The 13,703-nt window shown below is 56.4% G+C and overlaps 1 protein-coding gene across 1 annotated transcript; it reads left to right on the forward strand.

The window, feature by feature from the left end:
* Positions 1 to 3,035: 3,035 nt before the first annotated feature.
* On the forward strand, positions 3,036 to 13,635 carry VSIG10L (V-set and immunoglobulin domain containing 10 like; the record flags this gene model as incomplete). Its single annotated transcript, XM_080644099.1, has 10 exons — positions 3,036 to 3,075; positions 3,149 to 3,994; positions 4,375 to 4,668; positions 4,813 to 5,097; positions 5,773 to 6,027; positions 6,464 to 6,745; positions 7,636 to 7,932; positions 10,641 to 10,754; positions 10,972 to 11,126; positions 12,194 to 13,635. The coding sequence occupies 10 exons, from the start codon at positions 3,036 to 3,038 to the stop codon at positions 12,263 to 12,265; spliced, it is 2,640 nt and encodes an 879-aa protein (XP_080500225.1). The 3' UTR covers positions 12,266 to 13,635.
* Positions 13,636 to 13,703: the final 68 nt, after the last annotated feature.

Genomic DNA, 13,703 nt, shown 5'->3' on the forward strand with positions numbered 1-13,703 from the left:
TCCATCAGGCGCAGTTAGTGACAGTCTTGCTTTCTGTTGTTTGGTGGCATAACCCAACAATCCTTTTGTTCGTTCATAAATCGGAGATTGGAGCTTGGCAGGGACAGCTTGCTTCTCTTCCATGGCTCAGATAGGGCCAGAGGATCGACATCCAAGATGGATCCATCACAGGCTTGTGAGCTGGCTGTTCCCTAGGGGCCATTATTCCTCTCCGTGTGGCTGCTTGAGCTTCCTCACAGCATGGCGGCTGCGCTCCCAGCAGGAGTGTTTCACGATGCAGGAAGTGGAATATGCCAGTCTCTTGAGGCCTCACTAGAGCGGGGTCACTTCCACTGTACTCTCTTGGTGCAGGGGTCCTCAAACTTTTTAAACAGGGGGCCAGTTCACTGTCCCTCAGACCGTTGGAGGGCCAGACTATAGTTTTAAAAAAAAAAACTATGAACAAATTCCTATGCGCACTGCAGGCCCAGGACGAGTTGGCTGCTAAGCAGGACAGGCAGCGGCACCCAGCGGGCCGGAAAAATGTCCTCGGTGGGCCGCATGTGGCCCGCGGGCCGTAGTTTGAGGACCCCTGGTCTAGAGGTCACAGAGCCTACCAGGCTGCAAGGGGGTTGTGGGGGGGGGGGGCGGGGGGACAGAGACCCTACTCCTTAATGGGAGGAGGGTTGAATTTGCAACTGTCTTTAAACTATAAAACCCATCCCATGGGGTTTTGAAGGGTTAATGTAGCACCCCAAGAACCACACTGGATGTGCAGAAAATACTCACTATATAGTATTATCATTATAATTATCCGCATGGTGAGAACTCTACCTGGGCAAGCTCAGAGGACTGGTGAGGCCACCATGGGGTGATAGGAAAAGCTTTCAGGAGTGTGCAGCCTGGCCATCCTGGGCCGAGGCCACCCAGCTTCTCCCTCTGGCCATGCAACCTCCAACCTCCAGCCGGCTCGTCTCTGAGCTGCTGTCTCCTGGATGGTAAACACCAGCTCATAGGGCGTTTGGAAGGGTTCAGCCCATAACGTCCGGGAGACATTTTTGCATGATTCCTGGCACCAGATACGTGGTAATTATTATTTTAGTTCTTAAGAGACCTGAAGGACAAGTTGTGGATTAGCCAGGTTGGAGGGGGGTGGAGAGCGAGGGAGAGCATTCCAGGCAGAGAAAACGTTGTCTGCAGATCTGGGAGGGGAGAGATGGGCCGAAGAATGGCAGGGTGTCCAAAGAGTCAGCGCTGGAGGCGGGAGGGAGTGGGTGGAGTGCGTGGGACTAGGCAAGGCAGGGTCTAGCCATTCCTTGGATGTCTCCCGAGAGCCCTAGGAAGCCACGGGAGGGCTGTGAGCAGGGAAGGGACAGGGGCAGCTCTGGGTGTAGAAGGACTCAGGGGCCTTGTGAGGACCCGCGGACTGCAGGAGATGAGGCTGAAGGTAGAAGGCTAGGCGAGGGGATGTGGGGCAAGGCTTCCGCTGGGGCCCGGCCCATGGGAACGGAGAAGAAATGGGATAGAGAGATGCAGGGGCAGAGATGCACAGCGGGGTGGGGAGGGCAGAGGGAGGAAGACCCCCCGCCTCTGCACCGGTGGTGGAACGGTACTTGAGGTGGAGAATCCAGGAGGAGGGTCGGGTTAGAGGAACGATGCAGAGATGCGTGGGACACAGGGCATGGAGGCTCCAGGGGACGTGAAGATGCAGTTCTGGGTCTCAGGAGAGATGATGGGTGGGAGAGAGCCACCTGAAACTTGGTCCTGAGGGCAACAGAAAATCATGGGAGGGTTTGGAGCAGAGGAGGAGCAGGGCCAGACGTGGGTACCAAGTGTACCGGTTAATAATGCGGATTTTGTAATCAAAGAAAACACAAAATTTCAAGAGAAACATCAAACGTGCTTTATTCAAAGTAATGTCCATCGCTAGCTACACATTTCCCCCATCTTTCCGGTAATTTGTGGATACCATCTCAATAGAACTTTTCTTGTTTTGAGGCAAACCATTCAGAGACCCAATTTTCCACTTCTTTGTGCGTTTTGAAGTGCTGCTCAGAAAGTGCGTGTGCCATCGGTCGGAACAAGTGTTAATCTGAAGGAGCAAGGTCTGGTGAATACGGCGGTTGGGTTAATACTTCCCAGGCAAGATCTTTTAACGTGTCTTTAACTGGTTTTGAAGTGTGTGATGGTGCATCATCATGAAGCAAAATTACTTTGCCGTGTCTTCTGGCACATTCTGGTCGTTTCACAATCAAAGCGTGGTTCAAATTGACCCGGACGTTCTTTGTCTTTCACATCAAAGTCATCACTTTTAAAGCATTTAAACCAGTGTTCACAAGTATCTTGAGATGGAGCATGTTCACCATAAGCTTCCCGAAGTATACCATAACTTTCAGCAGCACTTTTCTTCAAAATAAAATAATGAATTAAAACTTCCCACAAATGCTCTTTTTTTTTGAACGAAATTCAACATTTTTAAGCATAAAAATATTGATGATAACACCTTCAGAAAATTTGACATATGAAGTTTTGAAGCTTGTTGTCAATACAACAAAATAGCGTACATATCAAATAGCATATATATCCACAGATGTGTCTCCATCTATTGAAAAAAAATCCACATTATTAACCGGTACACCTGGTATATCTGAGGCTGCAGGCAGGACCATGTGGACCCGAGGCCAGGATGCTGGGGAGTAGGAAGCCTGAGCCGAGGCCATCAGAGGTGGGGCTCTCTGAAAGGTCACCTCACCCTCCTCCAGGAAGTCTTCCTGGCTTTGCTTCTATGTTTCCAGCTAGGACTCAGGTCTTAACTATCTCCTCCCTGGGAAGGTAGGGGGGGGGGGGTCGGGGGCAGGCTGGGACCAGCTGATGAGGACCAGTGGGGTGGGGTGGGTAGCTAGGCCACCAGCTTGGGGAAGGGGACCCTGGCACCTCCCACTGGGTCTGGCTCCCTTCCCCGCCCAGGAAGCTACCAGTCCTGTCGGACTTGTCCCGGGAGGGACAGGTGCGGGCCGGGAGTCTCCCTGCAGAGCCCTTCTGGGTGCGGCAGCACCATGGACACCTCACAGGCCCTGCTGCTCTTCCTGCTCCTGGGTAAGTCTCACCCCTTCCCACCAGCCCCCCTTCTCAGCAGCCCCCCAACGCCCTCCCCTCCTCTCCTCTGCAGCCTCGGGAGTAGGGGTCCTCACTCTCAGAGCCTCTTCCGGAGTTCAGCAAACCCATTTCACCTCTGACTCAGGAAGCTCTTCCCAGGGCCCGGGTTCGAATGTTTCTTTCCACAACCCCCGCGGAGGGAACATTCCGGATCAGTCTCCAGGTTCAAGAGCCACGGCTGATATCCCCCATTCCAAATGGATCCCCGAGGCCCTGGATTTGAAGGACGGACCTGGGTCCGTCGGGTCAAATGTTTCTGCTGGGGACCACACGTTGGGCCTGGAGCCCCCCATCTCCGGGACCCCTGATTCCCCAGCCCGGCCTGACACCTTGGGTGCTCAGGTTCCTGCGGACGCCTCAAACCCTTCCTTCCCGGCGAGGCCTCCAGCTTCAGACATTTCTGTTCCAGCCCCTGGTGCTCCCGTGTCTGTGGAGGGCCCGGGTTTACAGTTCTCCCCTGCGGACCTGGATGCTAAATTCTCTGCTCAGAGTCCCGAATCCAAAGTTCCTGCAGAGGCCCCCCCAGGGCCTAGCTTCCCCCAGCAGGTGGGGGGGCCCCTGGCGGTGCTGGTGGGGAGCACCATCCAGCTCCCCCTGCTTCCGGTGCCCAGCCCTGGTCCCCCGGACCCTCTGGTGGTCTGGCGCAGGGGCTCCAAGGTGCTAGCAGCTGGGGGCCTGGGGTCAGGGGCCCCTCTGATCAGCCTGGACCCTGCTCACCGAGACCGCCTACGGTTTGACCAGGCCCGAGGGGCCCTGGAACTGGCCTCTGCCCAGCTGGAGGATGCTGGGGTCTACACGGCCGAGGTCATCCGGGCTGGCGTCTCCCGGCAGACTCGGGAGTTCACGGTGGGTGTGTATGGTAAGTGGGCTCTGAGGTCCAGAAGGCAGGCTGTAAGGGCGGCTCTGTCAGACCTTCCGGCTGGTCACTGCTGTTCCGAGGAGATTTTCTCCCCAGAAGAAGGGGGCAGAGGAGAGAGGACTTCTGGGTTGGAGGGAGGGGGGGAGGAGAAGAGGGGCTTGGGGCCAAGATGGAGCCAAGGGAGGGAAGCTGGACCTGGGGGCCCTGGACTCCTGGGTTCTCCAGAGGGAAGAGCTGCAGACTCAGACTGGGGTCTGTGAGAGGAGGAGGCCCCGTTGAGCCTGGAAGTCCTGGGTGTAGGGGGTGAAGGGCTGGGGCTTACAGGAGGAGGTGGTGGGGGGAAGGGGGGATGGGTCCTGAGTACGTCCCTCCTCTCCCAGAGCCCCTGCCCCAGCTGTCCGTGCAGCCCGAGGCCCCGGAGACCGAGGAGGGGGCGGCCCAGCTCCGGCTGCGCTGCGTGGGGTGGGGGCCGGGCCGCGGGCAGCTGAGCTGGAGCCGGGACGGCCGCGCCCTGGAAGCCGCGGACCCGGAGGGAGCAGAGCCGCCTCGGATCCGCGCGGAGGGCGACCAGCTGCTCATCGCGCGTCCGGTGCGCAGCGACCACGCCCGGTACACCTGCCGTGTCCGCAGCCCCTTCGGCCACACGGAGGCGGCGGCCGACGTCAGTGTCTTCTGTGAGTGGGGGGACGCGGGGTGCCCGGGGCCCAGGGTCGGGGACCTGAGGGCCCAGGCTCCTGAGTGCCGGGGAGCTCCAGTGGCCTTGGAGGAGTCCCGAGTGACCCCGACACTCGTGGTTCCGACTTCCTCCCTCCACCCAGACGGCCCGGACCCGCCGGTTATCACGATCTCCTCGGACCGAGACGCCACCCCGGTCCTCTATGTCACCGCGGGCAGCAACGTGACCCTGCGCTGCAGCGCCGCCTCGCGGCCGCCCGCCGACATCGCGTGGAGCCTGGCCGACCCGGCTGAGGCCGCGGTGCCTGCTGGCCCGCACCTCCTGCTGCCCGCGGTCGGGCCGGGCCACGCCGGCGCCTACGCCTGCCTTGCCGCGAACCCACGCACGGGCCACCGCCGCCGCTCGCTGCTCAACCTCACGGTGGCGGGTGAGCGCAGCCGGGGCGGGATGGGGCGGCGGGGGACCTGGAGAGGACGGTGCCAACGCAGAGGGGCGGGGTCAACGCGGAAGGGCGGGCGGGGCCGGAAGGGAAGGGCGGTGCTAACGCGGAGGGCGGAGCCAGCAAGGGAGGGCGGGGGGCGGTTTCCACGTGGAGGGGCGGGGCCTGTAGGGAAGGGCGGAGATTCCACGTAAAGGGGCAGGGTTGCCCAGGAGAAGGGGCGGAACCATCAAGGTTCTGAAATACACATGGGGGCGGGGCCAGCACGGAGGGGCGGAGATTCCTTAAAAAGGAGGCTGGGCAATGCCCTGGAGAAGGGGTGGAACCAGCAAGGGGTTGCAATACCCGGACGGGGGCGGGGCCAGTGGGGAGCGGTGAGGCCGCATCGGAGGCGTGGGTCATCGCCGAAGGACAGAGATCCCCGTGAAAGGGGCGGGGATCTCAGAAGGAGGGGAGATACACGGAGAGGGGGTGGGGCTGGCAAGGAAGAGCAGATTCCCCGTAAAAGGGGCGGGGATTCTCAAAGAAGGGGCGGGGCCAGCGTGGAGGGGCGCGGTCAGCGACTCGGGCGAGGCTAAGTGCAGGAGGGGCCGAGTGAATGCACGGAGGGGCGGGGGTAGAGGGGTGGAGGCTGACTCCTGGATCTTCACCTCCGCTCCACAGATCCGCCCCCAGGGTCCCCACAATGCTCAGTCGAAGGGGGTCCCGGGGACCGCAGCCTTCGCTTCCGCTGCTGGTGGCCCGGGGGGGTCCCGGCCGCCTCCTTGCAGTTCCAGGGTCTCCCCGAAGGCGTCCGCACGGGCCCGGCGCACTCGGTGCTCCTAGCGGCTGTCCCCGCCCACCCCCGGCTCAGCGGCGTCCCAGTCACCTGCCTGGCTCGCCACCTGGTGACCACGCGCACCTGCACTGTCACCCCAGGTGAGAGCGGGTGGGACCTCTTTTCTTTTTCCTGAGGAGGACGGGGTCTTTCTTAGCCCCTTTAGGACATGAAAAAGGGGAACTTCCTAACTCCAGAAGGACCCAGGTTCTCCCTATATTTAAGCAGAGACAGGGACAAAATTTCTTTCCTGGACTCAGGAGGAGGGCTGACACCTTCCCACGTGTTCAGAGCAATAAATGGCTGAGGACAGCATGGCTTTCCCAGCCCAGGGCCGGCCTATAGCATGTACTTAGATAAGTCCTTAAGGAAGCCAGATGCTGAATGAATGAGGGGGGCGGGGTGAATGGAGAGTGCTTCCTCATCTAACTGGGGTGCTGAGGTTTCAATATCCTGATTCACCACAGGCCACAGGGCTTGTTCTTTGACTTCAAGGCAAGGTCTTGACTTCCTTCACGGCGTTTCTTGCACCTGCAGAGGCCCCGCGAGAGGTGCTGCTGCGTCCGATGGTGGAGGAGGCGCGGTCGGGGGAGGCCGAGGTGGCGCTGGAGGCCTCTGGCTGTCCGCCACCTTCGCGAGCATCCTGGGCCCGGGAAGGGCGGCCTCTGGCCTCCGGAGGCGGCGGGGGGCGCCTGAGGCTCAGCCAGGATGGGCGGAGGCTCCTCATTGGCAACTTCAGCCTGGATTGGGACCTAGGAAATTACTCCGTGTTGTGCAGTGGGGTGCTGGGTGCTGGGGGCGACCAGATCACCCTCACTGGTGAGTTCTGTCCTTTCCCAGAATCCAGGAGTCCAGGCCCCCAGCCCTTCCTCCCTCAGACCCAGGAGTCCAGGCCCCCAGCCCTCCTCCCTCAGACCCAGGAGTCCAGGCCCCCAGCCCTTCCTCCCTCAGACCCAGGAGTCCAGGCCCCCAGTCCCTCCTCCCTCACACCCAGGAGTCCAGGCCCCCAGCCCTTCCTCCTTCACACCCAGGAGTCCAGGCCCCCAGTCCCTCCTCCCTCACACCCAGGAGTCCAGGCCCCCAGCCCTTCCTCCCTCAGACCCAGGAGCCCAGGCCCCAGCCCCTCCTCCCTCAGACCCAGGGGTCCAGGCCCCCAGCCCCTCCTCCCTCAGACCCAGGAGTCCAGGCCCCCAGCCCCTCCTCCCTCACACCCAGGAGTCCAGGCCCCCAGCCCCTCCTCCCTCAGACCCAGGAGTCCAGGCCCCCAGCCCCTCCTCCCTCACACCCAGGAGTCCAGGCCCCCAGCCCTTCCTCCCTCAGACCCAGGAGCCCAGGCCCCAGCCCCTCCTCCCTCAGACCCAGGGGTCCAGGCCCCCAGCCCCTCCTCCCTCAGACCCAGGAGTCCAGGCCCCCAGCCCCTCCTCCCTCACACCCAGGAGTCCAGGCCCCCAGCCCCTCCTCCCTCAGACCCAGGAGTCCAGGCCCCCAGCCCCTCCTCCCTCACACCCAGGAGTCCAGGCCCCCAGCCCTTCCTCCCTCAGACCCAGGAGCCCAGGCCCCAGCCCCTCCTCCCTCAGACTGGAGAGTCTGGGTCTTCGGACCCTCTTCCCCTGGGACCTATGAGTCCAGGCCCGCAGCCCCCTTCCCTCTCCCCTCTAGGACCCACAAATCCCGCCCCCCACCTTGATCCCCCCCACCTCCCCCCCCAGGACCGTCCATCTCCTCCTGGAGGCTGCAGAGAGCCCGGGATGCTGCGGTGCTGACTTGGGATGTGGAGCGTGGGGCCCTGATCAGTGGTTTTGAGATCCAGGCACGGCCGGAGGGACCTGTCCCTGGCAGAACCGTCAGCTACCAGGACTGGGTCTCCTTGCTCATCCTGGGCCCTCAGGAACGCTCTGCCGTGGTGCCCCTCCCTCCTCAGAACCGGGGGACCTGGGCCTTGCGTATCCTGCCCACCCTGGGGGGCCGGCCAGGCACCCCATCCCAAAGCCGGGTCTGCAATGCCGGTGAGTTGGGACTGTCGGAGCCTTCTCCTTGGCTGCCCCCATCCCTCTGGTTCCTCGGATTCCCCTTCTCCCTGGAATCGTTTCCTGGGGCCGCGATAACAAAGGACCGTGAACTAGGGGGCTTGAAACAACAGACACACAGCTCTGGAGGCCATGAAAAATAAAGGGGTCCGCTGGGCCCTGCTCCTTCAGGGTCTCTGGGCAGAAGCCCTGCTTGCTTCTTCCAGCTTCCCACAGTGCCTGGCAATATATTTTTTCAACATGTTTTATTGATTTTTAGTGAGAAAGGCAGGGAGAGGGACAGAGAGTTAGAAACATCAATGAGAGGTGAGAGGAATCCATCGGCTGCCTCCTGCACGCCCCCCACTGGGGATGGAGCCTGCAACCTGGGCACGTGCCCTGAGTGGGAATCGAACCAGCGACCTCTTGGTTTCTGGGTTGACGCTCAACCACTGAGCCACACTGTCCCGGCAGGTATTCCTTGGCTTGCAGTCCAATCTCTGCCTCCAGCTCCCCACTGCCGCCGCCTCCCTGCATGTCTCCATTTTCCTCTTGCAAGAACATTATATTGGGTTAGGCCGCAGCCGTGGGCAAACTACGGCCCGCGGGCCGGATCCGGCCCGTTCGGCTGTTCTATCCGGCCCGCGGAGCCGAAAGAGCGGAGGGTTCTCTTGCTCTCCCCTCCGCTCCTTTACTTTGAATTTATATTAGTTCACACAAACACTCCATCCATGCTTTTGTTCCGGCCCTCCGGTCCAGTTTAAGAACCCATTGTGGCCCTCGAGTCAAAAAGTTTGCCCACCCCTGGGTTAGGGTGTACCCTAGTGATTGAATCTTGACTTGACTGGTTGAATTGTGTCTCCCCCCAAAAAGATATATTGACATCCTACTCCCCACTACCTGTGAATGTGACCTTATTTGGAAATAGAGCGAGGGTGGTCCAGTCCAAATGATCTGCAAAGACTCAGTTTCCAAATAAAGTCGCATTCACAGGTATGGACAGTTAGGGTGTCAATATCTCTTTCTTGGGGGAGACACAGTTCAAGTGGTAGCACTTCCCGGTTTCCAAGTATTGGATGGCTCCAGGCTCAGTGTCCAGTCGTCCACTCTGGCTGTATTTCTCCCCGGTGTGACCCTGTTCCCTCTCATTGCCTGGAATCTCATGATTACTCAGATGACTCTCAACCATCTGGTCCTGAGCCCAGATCTTTCTTCTGAACCCCCACATTTGAAAGCCCACCTCCCTACTTGACACCTTCACTTTGGATGTCCAACTGGCATCTCGGACTCCACGTGTCCAAAATAGACCGTTTCATGGTTCCCCCCCGAAACTGCATCCCACCTTCCTGCTCCCATCCGACTTCCCTTCTTCCCACTCCTGGTCGGTGGCACCACCCACATGCTCAAGTCACCTCCAGCATCCCCAATACTAGCAGCTCCCATCAACGTTCCTCCTAAAATGTGTTTCCAATCCGTCCATTTCTTTCCATCTCCATTCCAACACCCTGGTCAGACACCGCCATCCTCTCTTGCCTGCAACAGCCATTTATCTGGTCTCCCGCTGCCCCCTCTTGCCCTCCCTACACCCCATCCTTCACCACATAGAAGCCAGAGTCAAAGAAACCACATCATGTCGCTGCTGATCTCCTTCAAAGCCTTTCATGAATTCCTCCCAGATTTCCCCAGGCTCTGGCCCCTGCTAACCCCTCTAACATCATCCTCTACCTCTCCCCCTCTCCTTCCATGTCCCCAACCCACACTGGCCTTTATTTAAGCACAGAAAACTCTTTCATACCTCTGAGCTTCTGCATTTTCTGTTCCCTCTGCTTGGAAGACCCTTCCCCTGTTTAGCATGCCTGGCTCCGTATTCTGTGGGTCTCTCTTCAATGCTACTTCTTCAGAGACCTGCTCCTCACCCTCCTTTCTAAATGTAAACTCCCCTCCCATTATTTCTCTCACAGCACATTTATTTTATTTTCTTTTTAGTGAAATCTATAATGATGTTATTGATATTTTTAAAAATATATTTTTATTGATTTCAGAGAGGAAGGGAGAGGGAGAGAGAGATAGAAACATCAATGATGAGAGAGAATCATTGATCAGTTGCCTCCTGAACACCCCACACTGGGGATTGAGCCTGCAACCTGGGAATGTGCCCTTGCCTGGAATCGAACCTGGGACCCTTTAGTCCTCAGGCCAATGCTCTATCCACTGAGCCAAACCGGCTAGGGCTGTTATTATTATTTTTTAATATAATTTTTATTGATTTTAGAGAGGAAGGGAGAGGGAGAGAAAGAAACATCAATGATGAGAGAGAATAATGGATTAGCTGCCTCCTGCACGCCCCACACTGGGGATCGAGCCCGCAATCCCAGCATGTACCCTGACCAGGAATCAAACCAGTGACCTCCTGGTTCCGGTTTGTTGCTTAACAGCTGAGCCACACCCGGCTGGGCATATAATTATGTTATTTATTTGCATATTCATTTCTGATTTTCCTCCTAAAATGAACCCCCATGAGAGTAGGTATCTTGTGTTTGCTCAGCAATGGGTCCTCGTCACGTGGTAGAATGCTGAGTAAACCTTAGATGAATGGCGAGTGCTGGGTCCCAGAATTCTGTGTTCTGGGAGTTGGGGCAGGGGACTTCGGAAACAGATCCAGCCCTGGCTCTCACTCTCCTTGTCCCGCTTCTCTTTGTCTCTTCCAGACCCCACCCTGGGCCCTGGGGCCATCGCTGGCATCGTCCTGGGCTCCCTCCTGGGCCTGGCGCTCCTGGCAGCCCTTATCCTCCTGTGCGTCTGCTGCCTGCGCAGGTTTCGGGGTGAGCGAGGGGCCCACTCAAAGCGTCCCTAGGTAAAACCCGATTGGAGGCCTGGCTGAACCAATCAGCACGGTTACAGGTCCATATCAGCCCATCAGATTAAGGCTCCGCCTCTCAGCCCCCCAGCTTCCCTTTCCATGGGCTGGGTCAGGATGTTGGAGCAGCCAATCACGTGTTTCTGTGTTCTTTTTTTTTCCCCTTCCTCTCTCTTTTCCAGGAGCGATTCCCAAGAAAAAGAAGCATCTCCCCACCTTTGCCCCTGTGACCCCCCCACCAGAAAAGAAGATGCAGAGCGTGGCCCCCGTGCAGCCTCCACAGCCTCTGCCCCCCAAAGTCCCGCTGGAGGACCCCAGCCCAACCGGGGCCCACCAAGTGAGTGCGGAATTTCTTTGTTATTTAGTCAGGGAGATGAAATGCTCCGAGTTCTCTTCCCGAAGCTTTATTGGTTGGTTTACAATCCTGGTGACATTTTATCCTTTTGAAAATATATAAAGGCTGGACAGGGTTTCCCATCCAACCTTTATGTCAAGCATGTCAAACTCAAAGGCTAACAAGAGCCAAATAAACAAGGTGTAAGTGTCTGTGGGGCCGCAAAAACACACACACAAAAGCTTCCATTTTCATAGAAACGTAGGTTTATTTCGATAGAGACATGCTGAATACAAAGGGCTGAAATAAATGAGTCATTGTTAACATAAAATAATAGAACATTTCAATAAAAGTTAATATTTTTTCTTGAACACAAACTTAACCAGACACTGAATCACTGCGCGCATGAATAAGCATCACGCAAATAAACCTATCTCTCTTGTTCTCCGAAAGCGAAATATTTCCCGTTGCGCACACCAACAACTCAGCCCAAGACTAATGAGGTGGCATTCCGCTGCTAAAATATTCACTGCTGGTATTAGTGGAGAGAAATGGTGCGCCTGCGCGTAAGGGGAATGAATGCAGCACGATTATAGTCATCAGTCATTAGCGAACCTTGTAGTTCGTTATTAATAATTATGTATATCAGGATAATGTGAAAATTAAGTTACGAAATTTTTATTAAAACGTTTCTTATATACCGTTATATTGGCGGGGTCGCAAAAATATCCGTTATGCCCCACGCGTTTGACATGCTTGCTTTATGTACTTTAAAAGAAGAGTGACATTCCAATTCTCCCCACAAAGGGAGTAAGATGGGACCTCCTTTATTTTTTTTCCCCCCATAAAAATGGGCCAAACTTCCATTTTCTCTCAGAAGCGGGAGGGAATTTCTCTTTCCCAGTAAAGTTGCATGTCTCCTCGCTCCCAAGGGAGGTTAGACATTTCTTATTCCTTGTAAGTGGCGGAAACCCCGCTAATTCCTGAGTAATGAGAGCTAGTGCTAGAAAAGGGTGAGTCATGTCACATCCAGGGTAACTCATGAGGTTGTCCCCGCCCCCCTCTTCCAGGCCACCAGCCCCAGCCCAGTCATCTCTCCAGGTGGGGTCCCGAAGACTGTGCGGGCAGCCACACAGGTGTGACCCGGCGAATGGCCTGCTCTGTACAGGACTTTTTGGGCAAGACTTCCTGTTTCGCCTCCTGTCCTACTGTGACTCAAGGTCAGACTGTAAGTGGGACTTCCTGTCTGCCTCTCTCACCTGAGAAGACTCTGCCTGTATTTGTGCAACGAAGGAGGTGGGACTCCTGGGCTTGGGGAGACTCCTGCTGACCTAACAGTGTGGTTGCAAACCACCACACAGGCCAAGACCTGGGAGCTGTGCAGCGAACAGGGGGGCTTGCTGTGCCGCTCTGAGCCAGAGAGGGGGGCCCCACCTCATCCCTGAAAAGGTCTCCCTATGTCCACTTCTGCCTCCCCCAGACCATGCCCATCCAGCTTCCAGAGTCTTCATCTTAAAACAGACCAGATCACATGTCCTCTTCCCTTTAAACCAGTGGTTCCCAACTTTTTTTGGCCATGCCCCACCTAAGTATCTCTAAAATCCTGATGCCCCTCTCCCACCCCCGTGACATAGAATTCTTATTATTCAAAAAGTGAACTATTCACGTGGAGGAAGCCTAAAAGGCCATTAACTTGGTCTAAACAAGGTTCCAAAGAACATGGCATCCATGAAAGAGAAAGATAAAAGAATGAAAGGACAGTTGAAGTACTGAGGAAGAAATCACTAAGAAATTGTTTAAAAAATAATAATATGAAGTGATTTGAAAAATAACAAATAAAGTTTCAAAACATATAATAGAGAAATGAAATGCATAAATATGTCACCATACATATTTGTATGCTGTATATGAGGCCCCTAGAACCATAAGAAATGCAAAAAATTCACTGTCAATAACTCATTCTCCTATTGCCCCCCTTACAAATCAAATTGCCCTCCTGTGAGGCATGTGCCCCACATTAGGAACCATTGCTTTCAACCCTTATCGGGTTGCTCATTGCCCTTCAGATGTTGTCCAAACGCCTCATCATGACCTTCAAAGCCTCGTGGTTTGACCTCCCTTGGCCCCTCTGACCTCCCCTTCCAATCCTCCCCCTGCCACTCCAGTCGCACAGGTCTTCTCTCTGCCACGTTATTTTGCCCCCGGGCCTTTGCCCCTAGCATCTGCTCCGTCTGGAGCACGGCGCTTTTTCCTGTGTGGTACATTTCTCAAGGTAAAGGTGACAGTTACCATCTGAGAAGATGCTTCTCTAACCCCTGCCTCAGTCATGGGTTAGGCCCTGGAGACCCTGCACCTTCTGCTTCTCCTCTGTAAATACATCATTACTTGTTTAGCTTCTGACTCCCTGTCTACACTGAGAGCTCTGTGGATGGAGACATAGACCATGTCATTATCCCCAGAACTTCACACAGAGCCTAGCACCCAGCAGGCAGTCTACCTAATAAAAGAGTAACATGCTAATGGACTGTACCTTCGCGACGCCCGCCAGCCAATCAGGGGTGAGTATGCAAATTAACCCAA

The sequence above is a fragment of the Plecotus auritus genome (genome assembly GCF_963455305.1).
Source record: "Plecotus auritus genome assembly, chromosome: 10".
In the NCBI taxonomy this organism is placed as follows: Eukaryota; Metazoa; Chordata; class Mammalia; order Chiroptera; family Vespertilionidae; genus Plecotus; species Plecotus auritus.